Genomic DNA, 24,717 nt, shown 5'->3' on the forward strand with positions numbered 1-24,717 from the left:
TGTGGGCTATGAATAGAACAAAATGTTATAGAAATTCAGAATAGAAACAGATGAAGTTAGGCTGACTTCAGTTGTGAGGGTGGGGTGGGGTGGGGGGGCAAAGGATTTTTGCAGGAAAAAAATCCTGTGGTGTTTACCACTGTCTCACCACATTCTAGAAACTATCTTAGAATGGTAATTTCTTGGTAAAATGCTTGATTGCCTCCATTTAAACTCTCAAGGTTCCTTTTTTCCCCACTCTTGATGGTGTGGAGATTCCTTTAAGTAACTGAATTATTTTTACATCACACACAAAACACTGATCTGTCCAAGCTAAACTCTGAGACAATGGGGGGGGGGGGTGTTTCCTGCCCACTAAGAATTTACAGCCTAAAAATATCACAAATTTGTTATATTCAAGCAAAACTCGCATAGTTCACGTAACAGGCACATTGAGAAATATAACAATAATTTTGTATTTATTTGATGTAAATCAGTTTTACGAGACTATTGTAGATTATAGAATTGTTTAGCATGCATTCCTCTCGCTATCTGGCATGTTAACACACTTTTCTTGTACTTCTTACAACCAACCAGAATTCTAAACAAGAATATTCAAAATCCATGGAAAGTCTTTATCAAAGACTTTATCATTCATCTTTTGTGGTCCACGTTAGTACTTGCTTTGAAAATCAGACTAAGTTGCCTCGGTATGTAATCTATTCTGATGTAGCACTAATTCAGAAATGTGTTGAAATTATCTTAACTCCACATATTCCTTGGCATATTGGTTTTAATTCCTTCACTCTGTCATGTTTCCTAAGAAAAGATTATGAGATAGTGTATCATAGAATGTCTATAAGATCTTGTAAGAAGCTGTGTTACTGAAGAGAATTATTTAAAAATATTAAATATATACGTATATTTAAAAAGTAGTACAGGGGATGTCATTCTGGTCACTGTCACATGAGATACAGGTTCGAGATGGAGCTTAGGTATGATCCAGTCTGGCAATTCCTGTGTTTCTGTGTTGGTATAAGTATATTATTGCACAGTGTTTAAAGTAACTCCATAGTCTCAATTTTAAATACAGTAAAACTCCATTGGTCCAGCATCCAATGCTCCGGCACTCCTGATGGTCCAGCACCATCAGGAACCCGGAAGTGCTCCGGGCAGCCAGACAATTGGAGCTGCTCTGCGCCCGGCTTCCCCGATTCAGCCGCTGCTGAAACTGACCAGCAGCTGAATTGGGGAAGCCGGAGGGCAGAGCTGTTGGGGTGTGGGTGCTGCTGGGTTGGTCCCCTAGCGCTGCCCCTCGGCGCTACGGGACCAACCCGGTAGCACCCCATCTGCTCTGCCGCAGGCGTCCCGATTCAGCCACTGCTGAAACTGACCAGCAGCAGCTGAATTGGGGACACCTGGGGCAGAGCCAGACTATCGTAAGGGGGGGGCTATGAGGGGTCTGGGGTGGCATCCCCCCCCCTGACTCCTCATAGCCCCCCTTTCCGATAGTCCGGCATATCTGATAATCCGGCACACCCTGGGTCCTAAAGGTGCTGGATTATCGGAAGTTTACTGTAAGTAGAACTCCCTACTTTTGCCTCTCAGTTAATTTGGTGAGGCCTAGCTGTTTGCCTGGCAGAAATGGTGTTCAGTAAATATGAATTTGCTAGAGGATTTACTCAGAATTGCTCAACTAATTAACTGAAATATTTTTTGTTTTTCTTCATTTAAATCATTGGTCTGAAGTGGGGCGAGGGATGATTGGGTTTGGTAGGGAGGCTGCCCTGGGAGAGAGGACAACCCAGCCCTCTCTCACCGCAGCAGCTTAGGGCCAGGTGAGAAGCGCCTCTCCATGCCTGCGGCAGCAGGCACAGCTGGAGGAAAGTGCATGCCCTGCGGCTGGGGGACGGACAGACAGACACACAGACAGACTCTCTCAAATACATAGTAGAGAGCTGTCCCGTTCTCCACCTCTGCCCCCTGCTGGTCCACTAGGGTTATAGCTGTCCTGGTCTCCGTCTCTGACCCCTTCTGGCCCCCTATGGTCATAGAACTGGAAGAGACCTCAGAAGGTCATCAAGTCCAGCCCCCTTCTCTAGGCAGGACCAATTCCAACTAAATCAACCCGGCCAGGGCTTTGTCAAGCCGAGACTTAAACACCTCTAGGGATGGAGACTCCACTACTTCCCTAGGTAACCCATTCCAGTGCTTCCCCACCCTCCTAGGGAAATAGTTTTTCCTAATATCCAACCTGGACTTCTCCCACCACAACTTGAGACCATTGCTCCTTGTTCTGCCATCTGTCACTACTGAGAACAGCCTCTCTCCATCCTCTTTGGAACCTCCCTTCAGGAAGTTGAAGGCTGCTCTCAAATCCCCCCTCACTCTTCGCTTCTGCAGACTAAACAGATCCAAGTCCCTCAGCCTCTCCTCATAAGTCATATGCTCCAAGCCCCTAATAATTTTGGTTGCCCTCCACTGGACCCTCTCCAATGCATCCACATCCTTTTTGTAGTGGGGGGCCCAGAACTGGACACAATACTCCAGATGAGGCCTCACCAAAGCCGAATAAAGGGGAATGATGACATCTCTGGATCTGCTGGCAATGCTCCGCTTAATGCAACCTAATATGCCATTAGCCTTCTTGGCTACAAGGGCACCCTGTTGACTCAGATCTAGCTTCTCATCCACTGTAACCCCCAGGTCCTTTTCTGTAGAACTACTACTTAACCGGTTGGTCCCCAGCTTGTAACTATGCTTGGGATTCTTCCATCCCAAATGCAGGACTCTACACTTGTCCTTGTTGAACCTCATCAAATTTCTTGTGTCCCAATCCTCCAATTTGTCTAAGTCATTCTGTACCCTATCTCTGCCCTTAAGCGTATCTGCCTCTCCCCCCAGCTTAGTGTCATCCGCAAACTTGCTGAGGGTGCAATCCATCCCCTCATCCAGATCATTAATAAAGATATTGAACAAAACCGGTCCTAGAACCGAACCTTGGGGCACTCCGCTAGAAACCGACCGCCATCCTGACATCGAGCCATTGATCACTACCCGCTGGGCCTGGCCTTCTAGCCATCTTTCTATCCATCTTACCATCCATTTATCCAATCCACAATCTCTTAACTTGCTGGCAAGAGTATTGTGGGAGACCGTATCAAAAGCCTTGCTAAAGTCAAGGTATATAACATCCACTGACTTCCCCATGTCCACCGAACCAGTTACCTCATCATAGAAGCTAATCAGATTGGTCAGGCATGACTTGCCCTTTGTGAATCCATGCTGACTATTCCTAATCACTTTCCTCTCATCCAAGTGCCTCAATATGGATTCGTTAAGGATCCCTTCCATGATTTTTCCAGGAACCGAGGTAAGACTGACCTGCCTAGAGTTCCCTGGATCATCCTTCTTCCCTTTTTTGAAGATGGGCACTACATTTGCCTTTTTCCAGTCATCCGGGATTTCTCCCGATCTCCACGACTTTTCAAAGATAATAGCCAAAGGCTCCACAATGACATTTGCCAACTCCCTCAGTACCCTCGGATGCACTAAGTCCGGACCCATGGATTTATGTACGTTTAGCTTTTCTAAATAGTTCCTAACCTGTTCTTTACACACCACGGGCTGTCCATCTTCATCCCATCTTGCGTCACTTGGCGCAGAAGTCCAGAAGCCGACCTTGTCCGTGAATACAGAGGCAAAGAAAGCATTGAGTACTTCAGCTTTCCCCACATCATCTGTCACTAGGTTATCTTCTTTATCCATTAGGGGCCGCACACCCTCTCTGATCACCTTCTTCTTGTTAACATGCCTGTAGAAACCTTTCTTGTTATCCTTCACATCCTTAGCCAGTCACAATTCCATTTGCGCTTTCACCTTCCTGATAACCCCCCGGCATTCTCGAGCTATACCTTTAAACTCCTCCCTGGTCATTTGTCCAAGTTTCCACTCTTTGTAAGCTTCCTTTTTGTGTCATTCTACAGTATAACCATGTCTGCTAGCAGACTCTTTCTTTCCGTTTTATGATAAACAGTTAAATTTCAAGTATCAGAGGGGTAGCCCTGTTAGTCTGAATCTGCAAAAGCGACGAGGAGTCCTGTGGCACCTTATAGACTAACTGAAGTGTAGGAGCATAAGCTTTCGTGGGCAAAGACCCACTTCGTCAGATGCATCTGATGAAGTGGGTCTTTGCCCACGAAAGCTTATGCTCCTACACTTCAATTAGTCTATAAGGTGCCACAGGACTCCTCGTCGCAGTTACATTTCAGGCACAACCCATTGTCCTCACACAACCAATCACTGACTTTGCTTTAAGTTATGATAAGAGGGAGCTGCATCCTATGGTCCTAGTTTACGATTTATGAAAAGAGAACTGCTCACCCTGTCACTGGAATTTCTTGGGTTTACATTTTATTGTGGATTTTCTCACCTTGCACTCTGCTCAAGCACCACTGTTTTCTAGTTATGGCAAAATTAGTCGTTAAGGATAGAACGTTTGCAAATTCAATGGGCAAACTTGTATAGCCATCGCCTCCCTGGCTGGAGAACCGTTCTCAGAGAGTAGTTATTAACGATTCACAATCATGCTTAAAGGGCAGAACAAGTGGGGTTCCGCAGAGGTCTGTTTTGGGGCCAATTCTGTTCAATATCTTCATTGACGATTTAGATATTAGCATAGAGAGTACACTTATTAAGTTTGCAGACGAAACCAAGCTGGGAGGGGTTGCAACTGCTTTGGAGGATAGGCTCATAATTCAAAATGATCTGGACAAATTGGAGAAATGGTCTGAGGTAAATAGAATGAAGTTTAATAAGGACAAATGCAAAGTGCCCCACTTAGGAAGGACAATCAGTTTCACACATATAGAATGGGCAGTGACTGTCTAGGAAGGAGTATGGCAGAAAGGGATCTAGGGGTTACAGTCGACCATAAGCTAAATATGAGTCAACAGTATGATGCTGTTGCAAAAAAGAAGCAAACCTGATTCTGGGATGCATTAACAGGAGTGTTGTGAGTAAAACATGATAAATCATTTTTCTGCTCTACTCTGCGCTAATTAGGCCTCAGTTGGAGTATTGTGTCCAGTTCTGGGCACCACATTTTAAGAAAGATGTGGAGAAATTGGAGAAGGTCCAAAGAAGAGCAACAAGAATGATCAAAGATATAGAAAGCATGACCTATGAGGGAAGACTGAAAGAATTGGGCTTATTTAGTTTAGAAATGAGAACACTGAGAGGGAACATGATAGCAGTTTTCAAGTACCTAAAAGAGTGGTACAAGGAGGAGGGAGAAAAATTGTTCTCCTGAGCCTCTGAGGATAGGACAAGAAGCAGTGGGCTTAAACTGCAGCAGGGCAGGTTTAGGTTGGACATTAGGAAAAACTTCCTAACTGTCAGAGTGGTTAAACACTGGAATAAATTGCCCAGGGAGGTTGTGGAATCTCCATCTCTAGAGATATTTAAGAGTAGGTTAGATAGACATCTATCAGGGATGGTCTAGATGGTGCTTGGTCCTACTGTGAGGTCAGGGGACTGGACTTAGTGACCTCTCGAGGTCCCTTCTAGTTCTAGTGTTCTGTGATTCTATTATATGATTCTATTATTCCCTGCTTCCGTATTTCAGAGGACAGCAAACGTCACTGACATGATTCAGAAATGCTTACTCGTGAAAGATTATGTTGTTCCTTTGCCATAATTCAAGACACTTCCTGGATTGTGGTTTTGGAGCTGAAGGTGCAATTTTTGCAACTGCCTTCATAACATCTGTACTTGAGCAGAGAAAAAGAAAGTCAGTCAGATTTCGTTCCAAAAGCCTCAGATTTGACCAACCTTTGTTTATTTCCAAATTCCATTTATGACGTTTTTATTTTCCAAAATAAATGCACCTTAAAATGCCACGACTTAAAAGTCTAGCATCTCAGCAACTTCCAAGGTAAGTAGTAAGTATTGCATTTCCCATTGGAAGTCTGGGATTCTCTTATTTCCACTAATAACAATGCCTTGCTCTTATATGCCTCGTTTTTTTATCGGTAGATCCCAAAGTGCTTTACCAAGTATGTCCAGTACAAAGTACGTCCTCTTGTTGCCATTACTAGCCCTGATGTGTCTTGAGAGCTCAGCCCCCAAAAGATGTCAATGGACTGGAACTTGGGCCTGTGTAATTTGAAACAAAATACATATTTCAGAAGAAAGAAGGAAACATTTATATGGAAAGTTGGTACAGGGTGTCCCTGCTGTAAGTTATCCCGATATACATCTGTTCCTCACTAAAGTCATAGATGTTTGTAGGAACTGATGCATTGTAAATCATCCCATTCCCCGGTCTTAAGTCTTGCACCTCCCTCTGTCCATTTTGCGCAACTGGGAGTCAGCTGTGGGAAAAAAATTCCCCGCTTTACGTTGTTTCGCTATAAGTCCAAGTTTTTTGGCACGTATCTTGGATTTCTAGCGAGGACAGCCTGCATTTTTAAATGGTGTCTGTTTGAAACTCCTAGGAGATTTGGAATGTCCTAGGGGTGAGCAGAATGCAAGTGAGCTACTAAAAGATGTATGATAAATGCCACTTCCCACATGCTACTCACCATCATGTATCTGGTCTATTTACGGATAGCTTGGCTGCCAGACGGTAGGTTGCATGCCACATTTGCTTCCTCGAAAACCCCTCCTACTATTCCAGTGTAGTACCATTTCCTTCCAGTTACATAAAAGGTTTTTTATTTGTCTAATAAATCCAGTTTCTGAAGTGACTCATTTCACTTTGATAGAAGCAAATTTGTTTTATATCACAAATGTTAGGATGAGGTCAAAGGAACACATTGGTACAGCTTTCCTCTTCGTTCTCGATGACACTCACATGAAGCAGTACTTCTGCCTCGGAAACGTGACTGATGGACTTGGAATTGTTCAGTAGTACAAACGTCCTTAGGAAATAATGAACAGCAGAGCCATTTATTTTAGCACAAAAGAGAACAGCCTCATACGGGCTTTAATAAAATTACCCTCTTGCTGCTGTTTGCTAGAAATCGTCAGTGTCAGTTTTGACTGATACTTTCCTAATTAGCAAATACAGCAAAATAGCATGTAGAGTGAACACTCCAAACTCCAGCGAGCTACGAGCTGCCTTCCACTTTCATTTCAATGTACTCCATGCTCTGAGGCCGCAGCGGCTTGATCCCAACCCACTGAAACTGGCTCAGGCTTTAGAATGGAGCAGTTCAGTGCCCCAGCATTCATGTAAACCACCCAGTTTGATAGACGGGACAAGCAGGGCTCCTTAGCATAATATGCTGTATCAGTTAAGGGGATTTATTCTGAGTAGGTGGCAGTGGCCTAACAGATAACAGCCTTGACAGAGGAGTAGACATTGCAGCCCTGAGGTAGCCTGGAGCCATAGGTATTACTGCACCAAGAAATGTTTATCTCAAGAGACTGTTTAGTTTATCTCAGATGCGCCACTTCTGGTCTCTCTTCCCTGACAGACATCTTGGACTGATTTTCATTCATTTTCCGAAATTTAAATAATTCCTGAGGCTACGGAATTTATAGACTGGGTATCAATGGTAATCATGTGGAGGCTGATTTTTAAATTGCCTTTACTTTGTAATTCAAATGGTGTTGTATGGTAGACATTAATTATGTCAGCCAACATCTATTTACAAATGGGGATTTAAAAATGGACAGTTCTTATCTGCAAGTGACATTTGGCAGATGGATGGTTTTAGTAACAAAAAAGAGAAGGCGAGAGAGGGATCTTATGGCATGACCTGACAAAAGAGAGTTTCTGATACCTTTCCCCCCATAGCCCTTGTCTGCCAGGAAAAGAGAGGTAAAGCAAAAACCTGTTTGTGGGTGAAATAGACATTACAGCCCTTTGCATTTTTCGTTCTTTCAAACTGTCTTTTTGACTAAACAGTTTGAATTTGTATTAGCCTATTGTCATGATCTAGCGGGAGAGCTTCTGATGGCCAGGGCAAGTCTGGATTATAAAGTTCCTGAGTATTTTAGCTGGGGTCTTCTCTAACAAAACCAAGTCTTTTAGGGTTTTGCTTCTCTTCAAAGACAGGATGACAAAGGAGTTCTTACTCTGTTTCATGGGGAGGTAGAGAGATTAATGTCACTGACATATGAGCATAGGAAACGGGCGGCCCAGAAGTGGGCAGATGGGCAGTGCTAGGAGGCAGCTGTTTTAAATTTAAGACAAAAGTCAGTGAATTATTCTGTGGGTTTGTTCTTCATGCGAGACACAATAGAAGTGGTGATTCCACCATGGAGGCACCTTGGGGGACCGACTCAGTCTGAAAGATGAAATCAAAGTCAAATAAATTCACCATTATCCCAATTCTATGCCTCATGCACAGCTGTTCCCAGCACAGTGCTTGCTTTCATCTTCCAGATGAAGAATATAGACCCATGTGGGGCAAGTGCCACAGTCTGTGGACTACTCTTTGCAGTAGGGGGCACCAACACAGCAACAGTAAAGACTCATCGGAGTCAGTGAGTCAGCCTAGTAGCTGCAAAGGAAGGCTGCGGGGCCTTTGCGTCTAACCCCATGTGTGGCTATCCATGGTTATAGTACTTGGCTGAAAATGTTACTTTGAGACGCTTCTGCAGACACTCCCTAGGCACACTTGCGCCTGTGAACGGCTCAGTCATTTCGTTAATCCGTAGAGTAATGTTTGAGGCAATAGACATGATGCTAACGTTAGCTAAGATGAAATCAAAAGAGCATGTCGTTGTTGTCCTTCTAAAGCAGTCCCGGACTAACTCCTTAATCAGACTAAGGATATTAAAACGGTTCAATGAGAGCATTTAACTGGTTAACCATTTTGACTCACCTCCTAGCTGCCGGCCAGCCACCCACTCCCACTGCAGCTGTGAGGTCCCGCTGCCTGGCTACCGGCCCCTCTGCGACCGGGACTGCTCCTACCCAGCGTGGCTGGCTTCCACTGCCAAGGGTCAGTTACCTGGCAAATATACCGGTTGGCCAACTGCTTCTTCCATGCTTACCCAGGTGTTTCTCTCTCTCATCTGGCTCTTCCATAGAGAGCAAAGGGTTATTTTGTATCCCCGCTGAAAGATATTTCAGCTATGAGGCCTTCAGGAGCATGTGTGGAGCCTACAGTATACCGTGTGTGTAATGGAAAAAATGGGTGTTCTATGCACGCACAGGTGAACACACCTGAAGAAAGCTATAGACCTCGTTCCTTTTGAGGTTGTCCCAAAGAAGCCCTCAAGATGGAAATCTCGTTGCCACCTTTCTTGCCTATCCCATTTCTAGTGACTATTTAATATCCTCCTTTTGTTCTGCTTGCAGTTCAGATACAGACGCAGCATTCTCTTCCCTTTATTTACTCCGGCACACAAGTCTATTGCTCCACTGAAGCAGTCCTGTTCCACAAGTCCTTTGTGCCATCCTTCAAAAGAAATGGCTATTCAGACCCATGACCATGAAGCTTTTTTGGTTTGGGATTTTTTTTCCCCCTTGCCCTTAGTTTACATAACCATATAACCTTGAAAGCACACAATTATCAGTGAACATGGAGGCTGGAGCAGAGAAACATGTAGGGCTACATTGATAGTCAGTCCTATTGTGTGCAGTGTAGAGACCTTGTATAAATACAACAAGCAAGCTATAGAAGGGATACATTTTTTTTTCCTCCTCAAGGCTACTCAGCTACTCAGCCACTCACACATCAATTGACACAGTCAATGGTATAGTCTGTTTGTAGTAGAAAAAAATACCAGCTGAAGGCTTACCATGCTACCACCGCAGAAATATTAGAGCTGTGAAATACAGTGAAATTCTGTCACCAGTTAGCCTTTCTGAGACTTCTGACTAGACAAGTATGCGATGCCTTGATGCTTGAGAATGTTCTAGGGTCACACATCGAGATTTCTGTTGTATGCAGGTAATCCCACTCTCGCCCCTGCAAAGAATGGTGGACGTTGAAAATTAAACAGCCGCCTGCATTTTTCCCTATAAAATAAATGATGTTATTTTTAAAGCATGCCTATGCAACATTTTGTGCATAGATGGAGGCCACCTCACGCACCCCAAACAGCCATTTTCTGCCCCTCAAGCTGATTGAGGGGAGAGTGCACCTCCCAAGAAGAAAATTCTGCCATCAGGTTAAAGGAGAAAATATTTGCCTTTCAAGGCAGTGTAGCCCTCATGCAGATGACACGGTCATGCCCAAAGATGTAATGAGGTATGTTTGCTGTACACTACTGAGCATGCACGTATGTAGGCATGTAAATTAGCTACGACTATGTAGCATACACCCAGTAAATGAATACAACAGCCAATGTCTTTGAAGACTGACAATAATGCCATTATAAAAATAAGCTTCTACATTCACCCAAAAATCATAAAATGTTTCAGGGAGTAGCCGTGTTAATCTGTGACTTTAAAAACAAGTAGCACCTTAGAGACTTATAAAAATATATCGAATCATGATTCTGTATGGTTTTTGTTAGTCTCGAAGGTGCCCCAGGACTACTAAGAATCATAGTTGTTCGTGTCCTCGGAAGAATTTTGGGCTGGTAGTGCATTGAATTTCATTCTTCAACGATAAGTCATTGGGGAAAGACAAGATACCATAACTGAATTCTAACCCCTTTCTCCCAGGCCACAACAGTTGCCCGCTTACAGATTCTCAAAGGAAAGGTTCCTTTCAGCTTGTTAAATTTTGGCTGTGAACAAACTCAAAACCGAGATAAAAGGAATCTTTCAGGGAGCATCAGGTGTCTTTTTTGTTGGGTAATTTTCTGTAAAAATCATGCAGGACTACTGCAAAGAATTTAGAATTAATTAAGGAAGGTGAGGAATATAATAAAGCCTGAAAAATCACGTTTGCCCATAGGCAGATGGGTGCAGCTGGACTAATTCAAGTCTCCCAGCTCTAATCTACCTTGTCTGGATTAAAGAGGAGTAATTTGTTCAACATCTTTTAACTAAGGAGAGCCAGTTGTGTCATATCAAGGAGAACTGTGGGTGGTTGTTTTCTGACTACAGTCCATTAAAAGCTAAGCTTAGACTTCCAAACCCTTTCACTTCTGATACGAGCCAAACTCGTACCTAATTTCCTTGAGACGAAAGGCCGGTGCTCTCCCCTAATCTGTCAGTCAGCTACCAAAGTCTGGAAATAATTTTAAAATTCCTTCACATTATTCAAGGCAGAAGAATTACTAAAATTGTGCTTTAAGCAAAACAGCATTCTTAGGTTGCCAAGGCAGTAAACACCAGCTTTGGGAAATGCAATAAGATTTCAACATCTGTTTTGGAGCTGATATTTTCACCATTCTATGTTTATTTTACATGCCTGGTTGGCCACTTTTCAGTCATACATATGCAGGGCCAAAAACGAGACAGAAAAGGGAGCAAGTCTATACTGAGTTTCAACACCAGTTAACGCTTTCCCCCTTTTGGTTATATTGATGACATATAACACCTGTTGCCCCAGCCTAGGCATACAGATGCAACGGGTGTTCGGCAAACCACCATGCGTTTAGGGACTAGAAAACTCTCTGCTTGGTCTGAAAAGAAAAAAAAAACAGTGAGCAGGGTAGGGGTAGAAAATAAGCTATTCCTGCTCTTAGTGCATTTCCAGGAACGCACTAGTCCAGGAAATACACCAATACGTTGGCCCCTATACTGCAGTGGAGCCAATGCCTTATAATGAAAGTGTCAGTCCCCTCCTGTTTTAGCCAATGCGGTTCATTGCTGCATGTCGCATGAACCTCTCTAGGCTGATCTGTGTTTAGTGAGCTTTCCCTGTACAAGAAATGGAGCATTTTTAGAAGAAATATTTGGTGTTTACAATGCAAACTCCCAAATGACAACTAAACCATTTGAAACAAATTCATCAAAAGTTTTACAGCTAATGCCAGGCCAGGTTGGTAATTAGAGGGGACAACCCTCTCACCAACACCACCTCGTGCAAGTGGGTTTTCCTCTCCGTGGGCGGCCCTCCCCACTTTTTGAGTCAATATTGAAGCAGTGGTCAGGGACACGGTGTTGCTAAAGGTATCGTCTTTACAGTGAGACAGACCGGGGGGATCCTGATCACTTGCCATCACTAAAAAATCCATGCACATTTTGTAAGGGCTAACAGTGACGTCCTGACCAAATCCCTCCTGTGCAATTGCCTGCCTTCAAAAATTCCCCTAGGGGCACGCTGGGGGACGTTAACTGCAAAGACTAGTCTCCTCTCCCTGTCCTAAACGATTGTGCATTGTTTAACAGCTGCTGCTTTTAATCCCAGAGGTGGCTGCCTTGTGATGGTAAATGAAATCACCAGTATACAATGTATAGCTTGTATATGTCAGGGAAATGCAGGATATGAATTTTAACTGACTGCTTAACAAATATAGTAGCGTTAGGGTATTAATGTCAGTATCTCTAGAATGTGCATCCTTTGCACTGAGTGAGAGAGGAGCTGGGGCTGGACTTCTCTTATTTGTCCTATAAAAAAGCAATTGTCTATTCAAAATAATGCTGCAGTTGTAATGGCTTTCTGTGTTTGCCTCTTCGCCATGCAGCTCAGCATTCCCATACATAAGGTGAACAGACTATATTATCCTTATTGAGCATGGGTCTAAGGGCTCTATTTATGGAGGAGAGACGGAGAACAACCCACACGTGGTTAGTATGCTCTTCCTAAGTAGGAGATTTCTGTTCAAATCCGTTCTCTTTGAGCAGAGGGGGGAACTGAACCTCGCCCATCCTGGGTGTGTGCACTGACCACTGGGCTAGGTGGATTGTTGCACTACCATTTCCTCACTCTGCATTTTGAATGGGGTCTGACCCCTTAGGCATACTCAGAGCTTGCCTATAGGATCAGGCCTTGTTGGCAAGACAGGCACGCCTCCATCTAACTTTCCTCAATTTGTGGATGACGCTGAGGCTCATGTGGAGGGTGGGCATCCAGACAGTTGAGGGAAGCAGCAGTGAACATGCTCAGAGACAAACTAGGGTACTTGGTGGATCACAACAGAGCCTAGCCTGGGGACTTGGATCACTAACCGTGGGGCTTCAGTGCCTGTGTCCTTTTGGAGCTGGGACTTGGTTTGTGCTAGTTACTATGGACTCATTCCTTAGGGTCTCCTGGGAAGAGGTGAGCTTTTAGGGAAGAGAACAGATCTAATCTTCCTCTGATTAAAGGCGAATTTTGCTATTGACTTTAGAGCCTGGTTCCACCTTCATCAGATGAACAAGAAAGGCTGGGAGCTTGGGCTCGGAAGTGGGAGGTCTCAACACATGGAGGTGGGAAGGTACAAAGAAGATATCAAGGCTTGGGCGGGGGAGGTAAGAAGAGAAGGGAACAATAGGCCAAGTCCAAGATGGCTCAACAGGTGTGATGGTAGTGTAGATGAAGGTTCTTCCTGCATATAGCCCAGTCCAAACTGCCCTGGAATCCATGAAGATCTCCTTGATTGGAGCCTGCTTTGGGTCAGATCCCATGTGTGTTTAGGGCGTCCTGAAGAATACATCAGTTAGCTGCTTTTGTCTTTAAAGCCGGGATTCAGAGTTAATCTTTGGAAGCAAGCAGCTCTCCACCACCTTCTGGTCAAGTCTGCCATGGCAGTACCTTGCCACCCCAGAGTGTAAGGATTAAGAAGTTGGGAAGTCTCCATGCCTGCGAGCAATTCGCAGTCTTCATAAAATGAAGACAGAGAAATCCCAGCTGAGCCTCCTGTTCTGGGTGCCCCAGCCAGGAAATGTGGGAGAGATGAGTTGGTGTCCTAGATGGGTGTTTCTCAACCCATGGTACGAGTACCCTTAGGGGTACTCGAGAGAAGTCTGGGGGGTACGTCAACACAACTGAGGTTTGGAGAAAACTGAATTTTTGTTTTAAGTTTTACAGCGCTTTATTATTTTTTTATTTTTTACACCCAAAAATTTCATTGCCCGCCTGGCTACAATTAAGTTGTTTAAACAAATGTGTTGCAATGGTAGAAAAAAAAATTGTGTGTCTGAAAACTGTAGGTACTGGGGGTACTTATAATATTTTTTTTAAAGGGGTACTTTATTTAAAAAAGGTTGAGAAACATTGGCCTAGACACGATGAAAAAATTCTTACCAAACTTCTCGGACGTTTCAACAAATCACCCTCCAGATAGAAACTGAGCTGGTACCTAGACACTGAGGTGACAGGTGCATCCGACATGCCATCGATCAGAAAAACATTATTTAAAGAAACACTGCTTGCGGGTTAAAAAATATCTCCAAAAACCGCATCCTTGCTGATCAGGGGAGCATGTCCTCTTGATTTCATTGCAGTCTTTGAGCGAGAGGCTCTTTGTAAGTGCTGAGAGCCCCGGGGGTGGGGAGCAGTTGCTCTTAGCTCTCTAGTAGCAGCACTTGGTGGAATGGCTCCATGAAGGTGTCGAAATGGCCTATGCTGTGCTCCTTTGCAAGGGACTAGATCAGCCCTCTAATGTTTCCTTTTCTTTCCTTTTGCAGGTGCATTGCTGTTGGGAGGAATTCTCTACTCCTGGCAGTTTCCTCATTTCAATGCCTTGAGCTGGGGCCTCCGGGAGGATTACTCACGAGGAGGCTACTGCATGATGTCTGTCACCCACCCTGCCATGTGCAGGCGGGTTGCTCTGCGTCACTGCTTGGCCTTAATTGGACTCTCCACGGTGGCCCCTCTCCTCGATGTCACCACGTGGAATTTTCCCCTTGTTTCACTCCCTATCAACCTGTACATTTCCTACCTCGGCTTTCGCTTCTACAGGGATGCAGATCGTAGCAGCTCCAGGAAACTTTTCTTCTGCAGCCTGTGGCACTTGCCAATGCTTCTCCTGCTCATGCTTACGTGTAAGAAATCCCTGCTGGAGAGCGAAGACAAAAGCAACCATCTCCGCTGAAATCACAGCCATACTGTGGAAATGGGATTGCCTTCGTGCCAGTCGGAGCTAGCGACACCTCTGTGCTAATTATGGGTGCGAAAGTCTATGGTACTGTGTTTAAAGATAATCCCTTGTGCCCGGAGACCACTTTACATAATTCTTTTCTGATTTCTTTTTAGAGGGAGGGACTTGGGGGACTTAAATAGGCTGGGTCAATGGGATCAAAGCCTTTTTCACTTCTGAGGTCATGAATTTAAACTCCAGCCTAGATGAAAAATGAATCCTGTCCCCTTGGCTTCCTGCTAGCCCGTGTGAAATGAGCTTGGTGAACAGTGACAAGAGGGGCGAGTGAAGTGAGAAAGTATCTGCATTGCAGAAGCATCATCCCCCCCAACTGGCCCTCCTCATTGACATTCTTAGTGAGGAGGCCAGGGAGAGCGTTTGCATCTTGAGCGTTCCTCTGGCCCCCTATGAGCAGGCAGAACGGCATTGGGGCACGTTGGCAGGGTAGTGAGTGGGAAGTTTTCACTGCCACGGTTGTGCCATCCCACCTATGGCTAAATGAACAGCGTCAGTTGCCAGGACTGTCAATCCAGCACCTTTCACAGGGAGTCGGTTCACTTTCATATGTTTTCAGAGAAGCCACATTGTGTTCCATCAGGTCTTCAGCACTTTGTAGCTCATACAACACACGGTGCATTAGCATTTAAAGAGCCTCTGGCTGAACGGAGATAGTTCCTAGTCCATATCTTTCAGATACAGCGATTTTTATTCTACTCTGTCTCAGAGGAACTTCTCGCCCTACCTAGAGCACGTTCTAGGAGTGATCGTCAGGGCTTGAATGCTCAGGACCAGATCCTCAACTGGTGTCGACTGACATAACTACTCCAACTTCATGGGAGCGTTGCCCATTTACACCAGCTCAGGATCAGGCCCTCAGAGTCCAGGAGTTTCAGGTTTTCTAATAGGAATTGTGCCAACCTGTTCAATCTAAAAGTCTGTCTGCTGGTGAGACGTTTCCTGTAATTAATTGAATCCTGAGCTTGCATTAAGGAATGTGACAACTGTATTAAGTATCACAGCACAGATGCCGCTCCAAGAGAAGATTGCTGTGAGGAGCGTTATTGGTGGGGATCGTGGTTTCCCCACTCTGAGGAAAACCATTTTTCATTCCAGCTCGAGGCTGAATTTAAAGGCTAATTCAGCAAGTCCAGATTGCAACCAGCACTGCTGAAGTTTACTGGAAGGGCTTGGCGGCCCAGGGAAAACGTGTCATGTTATAATATGTTAATTAACATGATGTAAGGCAGTACAGACAAGCATTGCTCTTTCGAAGTCCTATTAGTGGGCTGTGGCTAACCCAGGGTGCACTGCACCTTTAGCCATGACCAGCTAACATGATGTTAAACATAGCAGCACACAGTGTAGACAAGGGGTAGGTGATAGTTTTCATTGTGTTTGTTACCAAGCGTAAAATAGCTTGCATTTTCCTCAGTATAAACAAGGGATGTTAAAATGCAATTACTTCCCAAATCGAATAGTCGATAGTTTTCTGTCGACTGTTCGATTAGCGGATTAGGGTAGGCAGTTGTGGTGCTCAGTCTGGCTCACGCCAATTCACAGCAAAACCTCCCCAGCTGCATCATAAAGCATGGGACGGATGGACGCGCGCACACACACGCACACATACGTACGTCTGTTGTGAGGTCCTAGGCTGTTTAATGCAGAGTGGCAGCTGGGTGTGGGTGTGGATTAGACACTAGCATCCCTCCTATCAACAAGCCCCAAGCTTTTCCCAATGTGTATAGTGTCCATTTGAATACTGTTCCAAGGGCTTTTGCTGATGGACAATTCTGCCAGTGGTGAAATGGAATAATGTATCTAGCCTGGTATAAAAACCTGACCGCATCCTTTAATGGTGCAGAAACAGATTCTAGTGTCGCTGACACTGGTGTCAATCAGAAGTGACTCCTTTATCTTTGGCTTCGCTTGGCAACCGAGCTCTGTGGGAACAGAATCAGATATTTTAAGTGGCATTTAAAGCCTCTCTCCAGTGATTGCTCACCCCAGAGCTGAGTTCCCTGCTACTGTTTATCTGAGACACTCTCTGTTTGATTCGGGCTGTTTACTGTGGGCACACTGCATAGGAATACAGCCCAGTGCAACTTCTAAATCTGTAAATGTCTGATTTATTCTGCAATAAAACACATATTGTACAAGAGAAATAGCGGCCATGGTATTATTTCTTCTTCAAGTGCTTGCTTGTGTCCATTCCACAATGGGGGTGTGTGCTCGCCACATGTACTGGTGCCAGAAGCTTCCCCCTAGCAGTACCCATAAGGGAGTGCCTCTAGCAACCCCAGGAGTAGCGCCTCTCTGGCATGGTATAAGGGGTGCTACACGCTCCCCCTACTCTCGGGTCCTTCCTGCCACCAGTGACGCTGCATCGGAAGAGCTCCAGCCTTGGCTGTTGTCTTCTCCCCATTGGTAGTATTCTTCATAGTGAGTTTACCCATAATGATTAGAGTAGCTGGTCCCCTAGGGACTTGGACCTAGATTGGGGCATTTAAACCTTGTGATTCATGCAAACAGTCTATGCCACTCAGTCACCACATAGAAGCTGCCTGTGCTCTTGGTGAAGCTCTCGTCAGCAACAGGTGCAAAATGTGTAAGTCCTGTAGGCCTAGGACTAAGGAGTGGGCCACTTGATTTTGAGCATTTCTCATGAGGCCCTAACCCTGGGACTGACACACTTCTTGGCGCCGGCACCAAGGGATCAGCATGTAGTGCCCCAACTGCACTCCCCCTCGCCAGCTCTGGCAAAGACGCTGAGGAGGGCAACAAGGGGCTGCTTGCTCCACCTCAGAGAAAAGGGGACAAGGTGGCGAATGAGCAGAGTCCTGTCAGACATCTCCCCATCTGTCGCCCTTAAGGGGCTTGACTGAGGCAGAGCGGAGCACCCAGCCCACTCCATCCCCTCTCCCCCAAACAGCGGACCTCTTAAGCCACGTGGGTACTAGCATCCAAGGCCTCTGCAATTCCATGTTCCAAGGGAAAACCTGTACTTGGCACAGCAGGCTCCCCTGAGGCTCGGCAGCGAATTCCACAGAGAGAAGGGCCCAGGCACCAGGAAGCTACCACAGAAAGGCCAGCCCCACGAACTGCCCTCTGACTATCATGCCACAGGGGTTCACAGCATGGCCCATCAGTGCAGGAGTACAGCCCCTCGGAGACACATGCATCAGCACCATGGACCCATAAGCCCTCCGCACCACTGGGACACTACCCCGAATGAGCACCATGGCCTCCTACCATTGAGCTCATATCAGATGCCTCAGACCTCAGCTGGGGAGCCCATTATCAACATCAAAGAGCTCAGACCGGTACATCTCGCGTGCCAGGCCTTCTGCGCCCCTCCGCCCCCACCTCCAGGCACGGAGATCAAAGTCCTCACGGGCAATGCGGCCTCGATGTTGTATATCAACAGAGAGGAGCCCGATCTACAACCCTCTGCCAGGAGGCCCTTGAACGCTTGGATTTCTGTGTTGCACTCGAGAGCAGCCTGGAGGCTTTTCACCTCCTAGGAGCCCTGAACTCTCGTGAATTGCTTGAGCCAAGATTTCTCTTTTCACCACAAGTGGATGCTGCATGCAGAGGTCACCCACTCTGTCTTCCAGAGGTGGGTCACTCCCTGGGTGGACTTCTTTTTACTACCATGTAGGTACCAATGACGTAGGGAAGGGTAGGAGAGATGTCCTGGAGGCCAAATTTAGGCTGCTAGGAAAGAGACTGAAATCCAGGACCTCTCTGGTGTAGCATTCTCAGAAATGCTTCCTGTTCTACGCGCAGAGCCAGGTAGGCAGGCAGAACTTCAGAGTCTCAATGCATGGATGAGATGATGGTGTAGGGAGGAGGGGTTTAGATTGATTAGGAACTGGGGACACTTTTGGGAGAGGGGGTGTCTATACTGGAAGGATGGGCTTCACCTAAACGAAGGTGGATCCAGACTGTTGGCACTAAACGTTAAAAAAGCCGTAGAGCAGTTTTTAAACTAAGAGATGGGGGAAAGCCAATTGGTGCAGAGGAGCATGTGGATCGGATGGAGACTTCTCTTAGAGGAGAGTTCATTGATGGAGATTCTCTAGGCTTTAGTCAAAAAGAGAGAAGGGGAGAGGATAAAGTATGGGCCAGATCAGACAAGAAACAATCACATATACAAGAATCTAATACATCAGGGAACGGCAGACAAATAAACAGTGGCCATTTTTTAAAGTGCTTCTACACAAATGCTAGAAGTTTAAATAATAAGATGGGTGAACTAGAGTACCTCGTATTAAAGGAGGAGATTGACATAATAGGCATCACAGAAACCTGGTGGAATGAGGACAATCAGTGGGACACAATCATACTGGAATATATCGGAAGGACAGAATAGGTCGTGCGGGTGGCGGAGGGGCACTATATGTGAAAGATAATGTAGAATCAAATGAAGTAAAAATCTTAAGTAAATCAACATGTTCCATAGAATCACTATGGATAGTAATTCCATGCTCTAATAAGAATATAGCTGTAGGGATCTATTATCAACCACCTGACCAGGACAGTGATTGTGACGTTGAAATGCTAAGGGAGATTAGAGAGGCTATCAAAATGAAAAACTCAATAATGGGGGGATTGCAATTATCCCCATATTGACTGGGTTGGGTACATGTCACCTGAGGACGAGATGCAGAGATAAAATTTCTCGATGCCTTAAATGACTGCTTCATGGAGCAGCTGGTCCAGGAACCCACAAGGGGAGAGGCAATTCTCGATTTAGTCCTGAGTGGAGCACAGGATCTGGTCTAGGAGGTAACTATTACAGGACCGCTTGGGAATAGTGACCATAATATAATAACATTTAACATTCCTGTGGTGGGAAGAACACCTCAGCAGTCCAACACTCTGGAATTTAATTTCAGAAAGGGGAATCACTCAAAAATGAGGAGGTTAGCTAAACAGAAATTAAAAGGTACAGTGACTAGAGTAAAATCCCTGCAAGCTGCATGGAAACTTTTTAAAGACACCATAATAGAGGCCCAACTTAAAAGTATACCCCAAATTAAAAAACTTAGTAAGAGACCTAAAAAAGAGCCACCGGGGCTTAACCATATAAAAGAAGCAGTGAGAGATAAAAAGGCATCTTTTGAAAAGTAGAAGTCCAATCCTAGAGAGGTTAATAGAAAGGAGCATAAACACTGCCAGATTAAGTGTAAAATGTAATAAAGAAAAGCCAAAAAAGATTTTGAGAAACAGCTAGCCAAAAATTCAAAAAGTCATAGAAAAATGTTTTTAAGTACATTAGAAGCAGGAAATCTTCTAATGTGGTCAGGGTGGTGCTGATGGCTGGCTGTCTTGGCCCCGCCCTTTCTGCCAGAGGCCCCGCCCCTTCCGGGAGCCTGGAGCTGAGTCCCCCACACCTTGCTCAGAGGCCCAGCAAGGCCATTAGCTCCCCTGGCCAGAACATATTCCTACCGGTTCTCTGTCCCAAGCCCCTCTCTTCTAATGATGAGAGGCGCCTTCATTCGTTGTGGGGGGGGGGAGAGCTGGCCTTTTGCCTGGAGCGAATGAGGCTGTTCTGGAAATCCAACCAATGGTTCATCTCCATTGCTGAGCAAAGGCGGGGTCAGGCTGTGTCCATCCAGAGAATTTCAAGCTGGATCACTGTGCACCTGCGCTTGCTACAGCCTGGCTGGCGTTCCCCCGCCACCGACTCTGCAGACGCACTCAGCGATGGCGCAGGCTTCGCTGGCGGCATTCCTGGCTCACATCCCTATCCCAGACATTTCAGGTGGCTACGTAGTTGCTGGGACACTCCTTCGCCACCCATTACGCCATCGTCTCCCAGATGATGCTGGGTTCAGTAGGGCGGTTCTGCAGTCCTCTCGTTCGTGGCTCCTACCCACCTCTGAGTGGATACCGCTGGTAATCACCTGTTGTGGAATGGACATGAGCAAGCACTCGACGAAAAGACAGTGACCTGTTCCGTAACAGGCGTTCTTCGAGATGTGTTGCTCACGTCCATGCTACATCCCGCCCTCCTGCCCCGCTGTCTGAGTCTCCAGCAAGAGGGAACTGAGCATTGGGGGAGCATACTGCACCAACGAGGTACCACTCCAGGGGTCACTAAAATGGCTCCCCTCTGGGTACTGCCAGGGGAAAACCTTCCAGCACCGGTGCACATGGCACGCGCACACCCATTGGGGAATGGGCATGAGCAACACACCTCGAAGAACACCAGTTGCGGAACATCTTTTTGTACGCGATTGACAAGCAAATGACAATACGAGAGCCGCGTTATGCTGGTTTTGCAGCCTTCCTGCAAACAGTGACACTCGTGTCACATGATCGAGCCCGGCGTGAATGGGGAACGGAGGGGAAATGTGGATTTTGTGGTGCAAAAGGCGTCCATTGACGGTGAGAACCCAGTGGTGGCGGGGGGGTGTGGTGTGAGGGGGAAGCTGGCAATGGTTTGCAAACTGAAATCAGAGTCCGTGAGCTGTTAACTGGCTCAGGAGCTCCTGAGGGGCTTGGAAAGCGGGTGGCGGGCTTGGTGGCTCTCAGAGGACTAGTGGCTTGGTCAGAGGAAGAGGCTTGCTGAGAGGGCATGTGAGGAGCAGGATTCGGGAGGAGCACGTGCACCTTTTTGATGACAAACCCATCAGGCTAGTAAGGCTGCCACGGCCCTTTTCCCCAAGAGTGGCAGCAGAGCCAGTGTGATTGTTTGCGGGGCCTCGTTCTAATGGGGTGCTGAGGCCAGGGCCCCCGGCGGCCACACACTGGCTCTGCTCGTGTGGGGCTGTGGCGGCGACTCCCTCTGTGGTGCCAAGAGCTCCCAGGCTGGCAGCTCGGGGGGGCTGGGACACCCCAGGAGCCCTCACCACCAGCACCCTGGCAGCATCCTCTTCTCCTGCAGGCTGGGGGTATCACCGGGTGGAGGGGCATGTGGAACCCGCAGCTTCAGGATGCACCTCAGGGAGGATGCCCTGCCCAGGCAGGCAGGACCAATAATAAAGCACAGGACCATGTGCAGGAGAACTGACTACACGCCTCACGCCAGCCCCATGGCAGTGGCATTAGGCTTGGTCCCCTGGCCATGGCATGCCTTCCTAAAACTCCCCTGGCAGTTCCAGTTTGAGAGAACAGTTAGAGCTGGCACCTTTGTCAATTTTGAAGCCAGGAGGGACCATTCTGATCATCTAATCTGACCTGCAGAAATCTCTCCCAGTGATTCCTGCATCAAGACCTCCTCTTGTGGTTAAGCTAGAGCATCATGTTTTAGGGAATCCATCTGGAGCTTAAAGATTGGATGTTTTTTTAAACCTGTCTTTCACTGCCCCCGAGGGATGGGTACTGCTCTGCTGCCCTCCCGAGACAGCTGTTCCAGGGACGGGAGAAGTGATCTAATGTAATGTGGTAAATGCCTTGGAGAGTGCTAGGAAAACACTTGATAATATCAAAACTCTGCCACCCCTTTTATTTCAGTTACACGTCAGTATCCGAGTATCTTCTCCTAAGGCTGCGCTCAGGATGCCATTACGGAGGTGAGACCAGACTCTAAAACGCCTGTCCAACTATCTCCATCCAGCTGGGGATCTGTAGCGTGCTCACAATAATAGCACCTACCTCTTTCCGTTCATATCTCCTGGAGCGCTTGACAATGGAACTCAATCAGTGTCACTGTTCCCATTTTACAGATGAGGAATGGGAAGACCAAGGCAGGAAATGACTTGCCCCGCAAAGCAGTGGCAGCGCTGGAACTAGAATCCAGTTCTCCTGAATCTTAGGCTCTCGTATCCATCTGTTCCCAATGGTATTTAACTCCTCTGCGAAGAGCGAGTCTGGGAAGCTGCATGGAGCAGGAACAGGCGTTGGCTTTGGAGTCATGAAATGTGGCTTCTAGGCTCAGCTCAGCTCCTCCCCCACTGGGCGGTCTTGGCTAAGCCACTTCTCCTCTGCTTCTCTTTCCCCTCCAATACTGTGTCTGGCTATTTACAGTGGAAGCTCTCTGAGGCAGGAGACCGTCTCTGTTATGCATGTGGACAGGGCTGAGCACAATTTGGCCCCATACGGATTTGAAGACTCCTGGGATAATGAATGTTTGTGCATCAGAAAGACCTAAAATTCATTTTATCTTGGAAAAATTAGAGGAGTCGGGTTCAGACGTGCCCCATCGATGCCAGATTTGGCATAGAATAGGACACCTGAGTGGCGGGACCTCAGGCCAGTTCTGAAACTACCCTCACAAGAACCCCCACATCAGCTGGCTCCTAGGGTGTGTCTAAACTACATGGCTCCGTCGATGGAGCCATGTAGATTAGGCTGATCGGCAGAGGGAAATGAAGCCACGATTTAAATAATCGCGGCTTCATTTAAATTTAAATGGCTGCCGCGCTTAGCCAACAAACAGCTGATCAGCTGTTTGTCGGCTCAGCGCGCTAGTCTGGACACTCCCGCGCCGACCTGAAATCCCTTTATCGACCTCCCCATTATGCCTTATAGGATGAGGTTTACCGGGGAGTTCGATAAAGGGCTTTCATGTCAACAGGGGAGCGTCCAGACTGCCCCGATCTGCCGACAAACAGCTGATCAGCAGAGCGGGGCAGCCATTTAAATTTAAATGAAGCCACGATTATTTAAATCGCGGCTTCATTTCCCTTTGCCAAACAAACAAATCTACATGGGCTCCGTCGATGGAGCCATGTAGTCTAGACATACCCCTAGAAATGCTCCCAGCAGGGAAGGCAGGAACTGACAAGGCTAAGCAGGCTGCACCGTGGTCAGTCCTACGAGGCCTTCCTTCATGGCCAGGTGGCGGGTGGCTCATTGGCTGGGTTGATGAGGACTCTTGTCTCACTGCTGTCTGCACCATAGCTGTGCTGTCAGATGAAATGTGAGCTGGTAAAGCTCTAAGCTACTTGGGGCCTGCTCGAGTTACCTGAAAGCAGTTACAGCCCTTCCTTGGGAGAGGAAAGATGGTCCCAGGGTTCGTGTCCTAGCCTGGCACTCAGAGCACTGAACATAAGAACGGTCAGACTGGGTCAAACCAAAGGTCCATCTAGCCCAGTGTCCTGACTTCCAACAGTGGACCATGCCAGGTGCCCCAGAGGGAGTGAACAGACCAGGGAATCATCAAGCGATCCCTCCCCTGTCACCCATTTCCAGCCCCTGACAAAGAGAGGCCAGGGACACCACCCTACCCCTCCTGGCTCATAGCTGTTGATGGACCTAACCTCCACCAGGGTTCTGTGTTAGCTTCCTGCAGTTGTGGCTGGGTTGTTCGTGCCGCTGGGTCCTCACACTCTTTAGGAGAGGATGTAGGGGAGGCTTCTGGGTGTCTGCCAGAGTCAGAAGCCAGGATAAGAGCCCCCTCTCCTGCAAATCTTTAGCTGGCCATGGACCATTCTTAGTAGTAGGGCAAAGTGATTTATTTAAGCTGTATGTTGGATCTGTCACTTATTTGTACTGTTCAGGTTGAACCTCTCTAGTGCAGAAAACATCCATGATCCAGCCTGATTTGAGTTAGCCAGCTGTCTACTTTTCATGGGTGTGGCCAAGTTTCTTGCAGTCCCATCAAGTTTGTTTACAACCACCAGTTCTGGCTCTCGGTGTTCTGAGCTGTTGTTTAGCTCTAATTTACCCCTATGTGTCTCCTCAGAGCCCAGTAAGCTGTGGAAGTGTTGGTAAGGCTGCTAGACAATATTGACCTCCATGGTCAGGAAAATTCTCTGGTTTGGAGCCGATCAGGTTTCAACGGTTCTGGACTAGAGAGGTTCATCCCTTGGGAACCTTGTGGTGGCTGCCCCCAGGACAAGTGGGTCTAGAGCACTCAACATCCTGTTC

The 24,717-nt window shown here is 46.7% G+C and overlaps 1 protein-coding gene across 3 annotated transcripts in view; it reads left to right on the plus strand.

Annotated features, from left to right (window-relative positions):
* COX10 (cytochrome c oxidase assembly factor heme A:farnesyltransferase COX10) overlaps positions 1–17,060 on the plus strand; it is a 159,461-nt gene extending 142,401 nt beyond the window's left edge. For all 3 annotated transcript variants that reach the window (XM_075903517.2, XM_075903515.2, XM_075903516.2), the window contains one exon: positions 14,447–17,060. In XM_075903517.2, coding sequence (XP_075759632.2) covers positions 14,447–14,853 — 407 coding nt within the window. In that variant the 3' untranslated portion in view covers positions 14,854–17,060. The remainder of the gene's footprint in view (positions 1–14,446) is intronic.
* The last annotated feature ends 7,657 nt before the right edge of the window (positions 17,061–24,717 follow it).

Source organism: Pelodiscus sinensis, chromosome 20 (assembly GCF_052426305.1).
Source record: "Pelodiscus sinensis isolate ZL-2025 chromosome 20, ASM5242630v1, whole genome shotgun sequence".
Taxonomy (NCBI): Eukaryota; Metazoa; Chordata; order Testudines; family Trionychidae; genus Pelodiscus; species Pelodiscus sinensis.